Raw genomic sequence first — 10,699 nt, 5'->3', positions numbered from 1 at the left:
AAATTTGGGCACTTAGCATCGGGTTCACATTTATGACCATCGCAGCATCCCATGGTCACGTGATCGCCATTTTCGACCTTCCTGGCCAGCTTCTGGCAAACAAAATCAATGGGGGACTGGGTGATTTGCTTAATGACCATGTGGTTCGCTTAACGCCTGTGGTGATTTGGTTAACAGCCACCACAAAAAAGGTCATAAAATCAGCCTGGGTTTTCTTATCGCTTTGCTTAGCAACTGAAATTCCAGTCCCAGTTGTGGTCATTAAGTGAGGGCTACCTATATGTGAAATAAGGTTTTCTTCTTTTTTAAGTGATGTATTAAATAGTGGATGTACGTGTTCACAAGACAAAGGAGTTTAACAACTGCACAAATCGTGCAGATCTAAAACCAAGAGTTTTCTTGCACCTTAAAGACAAACAGGTTTATTATAGCATATGTTTTCAGGGCGTTTGTTTTTCAGTCCACTTTCTCACACGGGTGTCAGTGTATACACATAACCACAGAGGAAGAAGGAATGACAGGCAGGCTGAACAGAGGCCCCATTCGTCTGTTTTGTGAAGTCACTATCATCTTCCCAATCAAGGGGCCACTTCGTGCATCTGGCAAAGGCCTGCCTACCATCATGAAAGCTTCTGCCACAATAAGGGTTAGTCTTTAAGGTGCCCCCAAGCTCTTGGATGCTTGAGCGAAAGCCGCACCTGCCCCCCCCCCCGGAGCGTGATCAGGCTTGGGGGTTCTTCCAAAGGACGGGTTGATCCGCAAAGCAGAACCGAGCCAGGAGGCCAGGAGTTCCTGTGCACCCCGAAATCACACTGCTGATCCGTTTTACGGTGTGAAGGAATGAGTGGCTGCTGTGCGGATTCCGGGCAAGGAGAGGGATTCAGCGGCGGCGTGGTGGCGGGGACTTTAGTGCACAGCTTTTGATCAAAAATCTGGTTTCAGTGTGGTTGCCCAGTATAGAGTAAGCCTGGGAGTAGAAAATCCTGCTCAAAAGACGCAAAGAATGTGAGCCACAGGGAGCCCAGTCAGCCAGATGAAGGGATGCACCGGATTAAGCCAACCTAGTTAGTGTTACAGTGTGTGTGTCGCCTTCTAAGGTCCCTGCCTTCTTGTGGTGAGTATCCCTGGATTTGCAGAGAAAAAAAAATGTAGTTGTGAAGAGAGCTGCTCCAACCTCACTAATCCCTGAGCATCCTGTAGTGTCCATGCAAACTCCATGCTTCCTCCATACAAGATGGGACATTGATGGAGCTGTGTGCCCTCCTGGGCAGCATCTGGGTTTGCATCTGGCATCCCAGCCAACAGGACGTGTGGATCCTGCACGTACCACAGAAGTCGCATAAGCAAAGCATCCTGTTGGGAGCCTGGTCAGCCTTCTCAGCTGCGCAAAAGGCAGATGGGAGACAGACTGTCTCCCCCAACTTATCTCTGGAACTGGGACGTCCATAGGGTATGGCCAAAAAGTCAACATGGCAGCCATGACTGTGAGCAAAGCTCTGCCTGTGCATCACACGCAAACCAAGATCTGCCTGTGCATCACAAACAAAAATTCACCTTCAGATTATAATCAGATGCGATGCACATAAAAAACAGATGGAGTGTTGACTGCAGGGTGGCAGCCGCCTTTTCGACAGTTGGCCATACCCTGCAGACACACCCTAACAGGACCAAACTAATATCATGTCCTTTTCTATATAATAGAAACTCAGAAGGCGCTATTGCATGATTAACAACAAAAGCGTATTTTCAGGGAATGACCAGGTGGATATGAGCCCCACCCCATCCCAAAAATAAGTAGAAGAAAGAGGAACAAGGCAGGCATCTTATAAAGATGTTTTGAACCATACCAAAATTAAGTGATACATAGAGGAGAGAAAACAAATTATAAAAAGAGCATTACATACTCAGAGGCTGTTGTTGTTGACAATGTTTTTGTTTGTTGTCTAGTTTTGGTTTTGGTTGTTTGTACAGGGATATGTTGGAAGCTGGAATATACATCCTGCAGACAAAATGCAAAACTATTACATGCTCTGAGGCCAAGCATGACATCTGGAAATGGCTCATGGCAAGATGGAGGAAGGGAGGCCCACCACGCCCCGTTCCTCACGGTGCCCCCGTGGCCCTTGGAGGGACATTCAAGACATTCGTTCCAAATAGAGAGGCTGACCCCGCTGCAATCTGGGTGAAAACCTTGGTCATCTTAAAAAACAAAACAAAACACCTTTCTGGGTCAATTTTAAACATGTGCCAGAGATGATGAAAAATGAGTTGAGCAAGATTTAAAAAAAAAAAAAGATTGTGCAGTTAGTAGGTACAGGATTTTACCTGAGCCTCAGCATCCTTTATGTGACTTTATGTTTGCCAATTTTCTATTGTTACCTGGGAAAATTAAATCATTGTTCTGGGTGAGAAAAATATTTTGGACTTCAAGAAGAGACCAGGAGTGGGGGCTTAAGGTTTTTCTTCTAGGTGTGGCTGTTCAAATGTTTCAAGAAATGTTTCTCTACCATGAATGTTACTTCTTATTTTTTTAAATGAGTGCCATCTGCTTTGGGTGTTCTTGTTTTTGGATGAAACCCCACTCAAGAATTTCCCAGTTTGATGCAAATACTCGCCCTGGGATTTTCTCGAGTAACCCCATCTTGTATCTCTAGTGATCTGGGGCAGCCGTTGCGTATCGCCAAGCCATTTCAGGACCACGGCATCTCTCTCCATTTTGTCTTCAGTTAAAAATCTGAAGACTGTGGGAGTCCACGTGAAACCACTTTTCTACCATCAGTGGAGATCTGAGGAACCCACCCAGAGGAACGCTTTCCATCCTGTCTGGTGCTGGGAGACGGGAGTGCGGTTACCATTCTGCCATGCCACACAGCAAAAGGGTTATGCAAGCAAAGAATTTTGGCTAAAATCCAAAACATTACCTAGGAAGGGGGGGAAAAAAAGGCAAACTGTGAGTGAGACTCAATCTGTGGTTGGTCTTCCGTGAAAAGACTTTAAAGTTGTCGCAGGACAGTTCAAAAAGACATCGCTCTCACTGTTGTCTCTCGCAGCATTATCCCCATTCATACACCTTGGTTTTTTATTATTAATCAGCTGAGTTTCGCAAACAAGACAGTCTTGACTTAGATGAAAAAGTTAATAAACAAAATGGCGACTCCAATGTTTAACAAGATTACCATGACGACTAGAATGGGAGCTGAACCCTGAAAGAGAGGAAAGAAGAGGGAGAGGATTATAAGGGGGCCCTGGGTCAATTGGGATCTTTGGGAGGAAGGGCGGTCAATGGCTGCATGGATTCCCGCATCTGCAGGCCATCCCAGAATCAACGGTTCCCAGGTCTCAGTGTTTCTCAACCTTGGCTGGGGAATTCTGGGAATTGAAGTCCACACATCTCCACGTTGCCAAGGTTGAGAAACACTGCCAAGTCCAACACAAGGGGTCTGTCTGGCTCCCGTTTCACAGCATGGCCACTGCGTTTCTTCACCAGCCCTTGTTCAACTGCAGGAGCCTGGCCAAAAGACCTTAAAGTTTTGCCCTGAGCCATTCCCCTCAACTTTTCCACTTGTGATGTCCCCATCCTGTTTCCACCATATATTAGCTTCACACATTGCATTAAGCCATCGTTGGTTGAAGAAGCCACATTCGCCTGGGCTTACGTATACAATTAAGCCATAAGCCACAGCGGCTGGGTTCTTGTATCATGCTAAGCCAAACTCAAATACTGGCAGTGCTTGGTAACAACCACAATTGGGACTGGAATTTTGGTTGCTAAGCGAAGTAGTCATTAAGTGAATCCAACCCAATTTTACAGCCTTTTTTGCGGCCATCGTTAAGCGAATCACTGCGGGCACTTTCTAGGTTAACCGGGTTTGGGGCAGCAGAGGCAAAGGGGCAGGACAAAACTGCATCTTGCTTTTGTTCAGGAGTTATTTTGTGCCGTTTTGTGAGAATGCCCACAACATACTCTCAAAACGCCCAAACTCTCCACCAGAGAGATTGTCTTCCCGAGTTTCAATGAGCAAAAAAGAGGGCTGGATCTGTTTGCTCTCCAAATGGAAGGATTCGTTTTATTACTCGTTGCGCATCCATGAGAAGCAGCAGCTTTGAGCAGGCAAAGCATGCATAAATGGGGAGCTGCAGTGTCCTCCAGATGCCTTGAAGGAGCTCTTTGGGGGTTCCCTTAACCATATCTGCAGGACTGGTATTTCAAGGGGCCAAAGCATTGCGTGTGAGAGAGAAGAAGAGGCGGAGAGGGGAAGAGCACTCCCTTTTTCCAGCACATCGAAAAAATCCTCCTTGCTGCATAGCAACATAGTGCAAGGATGCTGGCCAAGGGGATCAACAGCTCACCCTCCTCTTCCTCCCCTCTGCAGTACCTGGCTGCCGAGTGTAGGCTTTATATGGGCAAGTGGCCATCCCTTCGTCCGCCTGCCTACCAACTTTCAGCAGGCAGCTTGAATGTAATCTGATTTCGGTGGCCTGAAATCAAGGACACTGACCCAGCGGGGCAAATGCCAAACACACGCCGGAATTGAAATATAGCTCAGACAGACCGCCTAGTCCAGGACTGAGGCGAGGCCCCGAGAATCGTCTGCTCACCACAACATGCAGTTAGCAGGTACAGGATTTTACCTAAGCCTCAGCACCCTTGATGTGACTTTATGCATAACTTCTGCCAATTTCCAATTGCTACCTGGGAAAACTGAATTTTAAATTATTGTTCTGGGTGAAAAATATTTCAGAGTTCAAGAAGAGACAAGGAGTGTCTCACGAGGATCTTCGGATAGGTGGGTGAGATGGCTGGTTCCCACCATCCTTCCTTAGGAAAAAGTCTTTTCAGATATAGGGAAGATACTCTGAATTTGGAGAGGCTGTTGGACTTCAACACATTTTCCCAAAGGCCATTTCCCGCTCATATTTTGGGAGGATTGTCAACGAATTAGCAATGTAGGACATTTGGGGGGGGGGACAACAGCCCCCTTTTAGCTTGACAGTCCTTGGACAGCAGACAAGCATGGATGCGAAGCCAACCCTTGTGATTTGTAATAGGATGGATGGCTTAGCACAGCGTTTCTCAACCTTGGCCACTTTAAGATGGGTGGACTTCAATTCCCAGAATTCCCCAGCCAGCACTGGCTGGGGAATTCTGGGAATTGAAGTCCACCCATCTTAAAGTGGCCAAGGTTGAGAAACACTGGCTTAGCATGTTGCGCAAAGCTACCAATTGTAGCTTATTCAGTAAGCCATGGTTAAACAAAGCACAACTAGGTACAAACTCTGCTTGGACGCAGGGCCCTGAGAAGGATTTGAGATGTGCGAATAGTATTCATCCTATGTGTCCAGCACACACTGACGCGTGCTGTGAATGTTGAAGATGGAGGTTGCAAAGGGCATCATGGGACTTGGGAACACAAGCCAGCAGCACATCTTTACGCATACACACACCCCAGTTTTACTTTTGCCTGCAAGCCTGTTTCCTCCTCTTCCTACAGTCAGGTTGAATGAAGTGTCCAAGAAATAAATTTTTTAGATCAAATCAAATCGTTTTGCCACTTCCTTTGCAAATCAGTTTAGGAGGTCCCTTAAAGCCAGACATCTCTGCAGCCCCTTTGTAAAGAAGGTAAGATTTTTCTTCACCCAGACTTCTAGATGTCTCTGCTTGTATTCACCATTCTCTGACACAGCACACTAGAAAAGGTTTGAATTTACCGTTGACTTGAAAGCATTGCACTATGATTTGTTTTATCGCATAATGAGGAATATGATTATTGGAATAAATGAAAATACAATCCTATCCGGCTTTCCTATAAAGTATTGTCACATTATCCAGGACATCTTGTTGAGAAGAAACAGGGCAGAATCCATGTGATCATTAAATCTCTACTTGCTGTCTTTCTGTTTAGCAGAAATAGTCCCTATTTCCTGATCACCAAGGCTGGTAAATTGGGAATGATTTACACAAACTCAGATATAATAGATCATGTTCATGTTTTCCTTCCCCAACTCCAGATATTTAGGAAATGGAGTTCCAGGATTCCCAGCCATCCAATTGTCCCCTAGCTGAAAATGATGGGGGCTGTAATCCAAATTTATCTGAAGGGTGCCAGCTTGAGAAAACTGCTCTAAAAATGCAGACTTCACCTGGGAGCTTGGGACTAAAATATATCTCTGCTAATACAGTACTCTGTACATCGTTCTCTGTACCACGGCAAGACTTATTTTGAACAGAACAGCACCCGACTGCAATGCAAACTCAGCCGGTGCAAAGTCCTCCAGCAGAATGGAAGCAGGAACAGCTTTCAGCAGTGTGTAGAAGAGAAGAGGTGGGAAGTGATGTTTTCGTATGAGAACAGGTGGGCTGCACGGATGTCCCTATTCTTCCCTGTGGGGATGGAAGGATGATAGGAAACACAGTTCCGAAACAGGGATGCAGTCCTGAAACGACGCGAGTCAACCAGTCCTCCTATTGACTGCTGGCCCTTGTTCTTGTTCTCTCTCTCTTCTGTCTCCTACGCTTCCAGCTTGGGGAGCTTTTAACAACCCAAGGCTAGGCTCAGGGTTCCCAAGGGCGACCTTCTGATGGCTAAAGCCCAACTCACATCAAAGTGGGTGTCCTGGCAGTATATAAATGGAATAAATAAATTAATAAACTACCAGACAAGCTCTAAGGCCTAAGTGTGTTTACCCCAAAGTAAACGCAAGGGGCAGTTTACACTTGGCACAAACTCAAAGAGAAATTTGGCTGCCATTCCAAAAGGCTTTCTGCAAAGAGGCTGGGGGCCCACGTCTGGCTAATGCTCATGGCTCATCAGATAAAAAGGGGTGTGACATTGCCCCATCATCCCCCCGCCCCGAAAATTCAGGCGTTTGGTTCAGCAGCTCCAGGAATAATATTCATGACTAACCTTATAAATGCCTCTTACCTTCTTTGTCCCCAAAGCTTCAGCATTTCCCCATGTTCCACAGCCATGGAAAGGAAAAGCCACCCCGTAGGGTCTGATCCTGTCCCCAGGCTGACCGATTCCCCTGGACAGGAGTCACATTCACAACACACTGGGGAAGGCTGATCTTGCACAGTGTGGGAACCCCATCAGGTAGACCAAAGCTTATGGTTTAACATTATTTGACATTCATACTGCATATGAAATCATAACCTAGACTTCCAACACATGCCAAAGATCTCTGTGAATACCCAGCAAAGCATTTTCTAGCCACCAAACCACTGTGGCTGAAAGAACGTGTGGAACCATACAGAGACTCATGGTTTGACCACTGGCAAAGGAACAGTCGTTGGCAGAGGGACCGTGATCTGGGAGATTTCGTTGCTCAGTAAGCCAAGGCAACCCATTCAACTGCATCAAAAGCTTTCTCAGGCCAAAAGCCACTGCTAAGAGTATTGTGCTACCTGTTCTAAGAAAATCAATTCATTTATTTATTTTTCTTAAACAAGCAAACAACAACAAAAAACAGGAGGAGGAAAAGGATTCTCAGTTTGCTCACTTTGCACAATAGACAAGAATTTGTAAAAATCATTTTCCTCAACACTCTTTGTTTTTAAATCAGACTTTCCTAACTGGTCATTAGAGGTGATTGAAAACAGAGAGACGTACACCAGTTGAACAAGGGCACCACTGAGCGGGGGGCAAACCTGTTTGCCCCCAATAACCTTTTAAGAGGAAGAACATGGGGGCCGACTTCCCTCCCCTCCCCTCCCCTCCCCTCCCCTTCCTCCCCTCCCCTCCTCTTGTTTCCTCCCTCCCTCCCTTCCCCTTCCCCTTTCCCCCTTCCTTCCTCTCATCTCTTTCCCTCCCTCCCAGCATGCAGGTATGCATTCACACATACTACGCATACTCTGTACACATGCAGAGCCCAACTTCCCTCAATTCTTCTACTCATCACAGCCAGGGACATCACCTACCCGGTCATTCACTGTCACTATTTATGAAGCCATCCAGAGTCCTCCACTTACCGCGCTGGATTTGAGCTCATCTCCATTTTCCTCCTCTGATTCTAGTGCAACAGGTAAGGACTTCTGTGGTGGAGAGCAAGTTAAGTCCCACCGCAACAGCCGGGGTTCACCTTTATCCCCGAACCTCAGGCTCTCGAGTTTCTGCACTGCTGGCTCACCAGAGGACGCGGGCCTGAAGTTCTCCTTGTTCTGGGATGTTGACCTCAGCCTCTGGACACCAAAGCCCCGGTCTTCCCCATGATGCTCTTCAGCCAGGTTCTTGCTGAGACTCATTTTGCCATAATGCCTCTTTTGGGAGTGCATCTCTTGCATGTAAGAGTCCATCCTCATGAGGGGCTTCATCTCCATCTCATAATTGCTCAGCTTCTCCTCATCCAGCTCCATGAGCTTGTTGCTCCCTGAGCCATGGTGGTGTGGGCGGTGGTAAGTCCATGAAACCATGGTCGGAGGATCTGCCCACCTCTCCCGTGGTTTGTGATTGGCGGTAACATGCTTGTGCCCACCACTCCGGCCTCGGTAGTCTTCCGACTGGCCGCTGCGCAAGGCCCCACCTCTCGTGCCATGAGGCCCCCCCTCCTTGTCTTCACCCCAGCTGTTAGGTCTCATGTACTCCCTACCGCGTCCCTCCAGCAACACCTGGATTTCCCCGCCCCTCTCCTCCTCCATGCAGACCTGCCTGGAGAAGTGGGCATTCTTGTTCCGACAGGAAGGACCCAGGGGCGGGGAGGAGGAAGGGCTGGCAGGGAAGCTTTGGAGGGGGCTGTCGTCAGGTGTGAGGTCCGAAGGCGTTGTCCCCTTTCTGTAGAGTTCTGGGCTTTCCTGCTGCAGTGGAGTCCCTGTAGAGAGGACCTCGATCTCATCGCTTGAATGCTGGTGCTTTGGCCTCTGACACTCAAGCCCTAGAAGATGAACAAGAAGCAGAAGATGAACAAGAAGGTGGCCATTCCACAAGGCCCCCCTCCCTTCCCCCAGTACAGGAGGGGGCAGGAGAATAAGGACACATGTTCTACATCAAACAGAGATCTCAGTAACTGCTGCAAAGAGAGTGTGAGCCTGTTGCACAAACACAACTACATTTTTTGGGACACCTTCAGGACTGCCAGTTTAATGGTTCCATTCATTTTCCTTCACCATCAGATTCCCAGAACTTATACACAATCATAGCTGTATTGCTCCGTGGGGGGAAGATCCAAACTCAGTAGTTGCATAGTACCTTTATCAAAAATGTAGTCTCTTGAGTCACACTTAGTCTTTGGTAGCTTCACACACACTTTCATGTAGTTTTCTTGGGACCAGTATGAAAATAGTTTGCCACTGCTGTCTTCCAGGATTTGTATTTTTAGTTTTTGGCATGCAGTCAGTTCTGGAGTTCCTCCTGGTCTTCTATCCAAGTATTAACCAGGTCCAACCCTGCTTAACTTTTCCAAAATTACCTAAGGGGCTACCGCCTTCTGCATGGCAATACAGTTGTTAGGACAGATCAAAATTTCACGAAAGAACATGTATGCTTTCTCCAGAACTTTCCATCGTCAACTGATTATGATTTCTCTTGTCCATAATCCCTTCTTTCTTGTGTAAGGATTTTTTAAAATTGATTGATGACTGCAGCTCCTAGATTTGAGGTGCTAATTCCAGTAAAGACTCCGGTTTTGATCTCCTCAGATTCTTCTTTGTCTAGCCTTTCTGAATTTTTTTAATGTGCCCCGAACTGGAATTTATATTAAATCCTTCTGAGCCACAATCACAAATAAGCCCTAACGTCTATGAACCTGATAAAAAGCTAAGCGCTAAAAATTCTTTTCAAGAGATTACATATAAAGGGGTGGTTGTTGTTGTTCAGTCGTTAAGTCCGACCCTTTGTGACCCCGTGGAGCACAGCACGCCAGGCCTTCCTGTCCACCACTGTCTCCTGGAGTTTGCTCAGATTCACGTTCATTGCATCGGTGATGCTATCTGACCAAGGAGTCATTGCCAATTGGTGAAATGGATTGCACACAATTCAGGGACCTTCAAAAGGTCCCAATCATAGACATCCAGACAGTTATCACTCCACATGAGAGATGACAACCATGTGAAGGTTGACACTAGAGTATTACTTCCTTTGAAGACAGTTCTGTTCCTCTGACTTCTCATAAAAATGTACTTGTTCTCTGACTGGTAGTAAAAATAGGGTACCCTCCATGTCATAAACAGTTCATGGTTGACCAACACATCTTATGGTGCTGTACCTCCAAAAACGTATATTTTTATTGTGTGTTTATGATAGTGAAACGTTTAAAAAGTGAACTGTGGTCTTCTACATAATCTTTTGAGTTTTCCTGTTTATAAAGAAGTCTCCAATCTTGTATCCCTACCGTTGTGTATGGATAATACAATACTAACAACAACATACAGCAATCTGCTGCAGATGAAACTCAGATCAAATCTGTTGTTGTTGTTGTTGTTATGTATTTGCATAGTGTCAACTGGCTATAACAAAAAAGTGTTTAGGGACTGGAACAGGAGGACCCCGCTTGAAGGCCAAGAGAAAAAAGACGGGATGTAGATCTAGCAAATAAATTAATGAATAAGTAATCACAATGACATTTCTGCCACATTCTTCAAGCATTCTTTGCAAATAAATGGAAGGAAAAAAAACTGTCCACTAAAATGGAAAAGCAAAATGAGTGAAAAAGCAAATGTTGAAACCGTTAAACATGCTCGGTACTTGAAAAGTGGGCAGAGTGCTAA

At 46.2% G+C, this 10,699-nt stretch overlaps 1 protein-coding gene across 1 annotated transcript in view; it reads right to left on the bottom strand.

Moving 5' to 3' along the window:
* Positions 1-1,847: 1,847 nt before the first annotated feature.
* JPH3 (junctophilin 3) overlaps positions 1,848-10,699 on the bottom strand; it is a 42,841-nt gene continuing 33,989 nt past the window's right edge. Inside the window, exons 4-5 of the mRNA XM_063312913.1 lie at positions 7,970-8,868; positions 1,848-3,203 (exon numbers count right to left, since the gene is read on the bottom strand). Coding sequence (XP_063168983.1) covers positions 3,123-3,203; positions 7,970-8,868 — 980 coding nt within the window. The 3' untranslated portion in view covers positions 1,848-3,122. The remainder of the gene's footprint in view (positions 3,204-7,969; positions 8,869-10,699) is intronic.

This window comes from Candoia aspera, chromosome 11 (assembly GCF_035149785.1).
Source record: "Candoia aspera isolate rCanAsp1 chromosome 11, rCanAsp1.hap2, whole genome shotgun sequence".
NCBI classification, from domain to species: domain Eukaryota; kingdom Metazoa; phylum Chordata; class Lepidosauria; order Squamata; family Boidae; genus Candoia; species Candoia aspera.
Note: the sequence above shows the minus strand (reverse complement) of the source record. Positions and strands in the feature narration are given on the sequence as shown.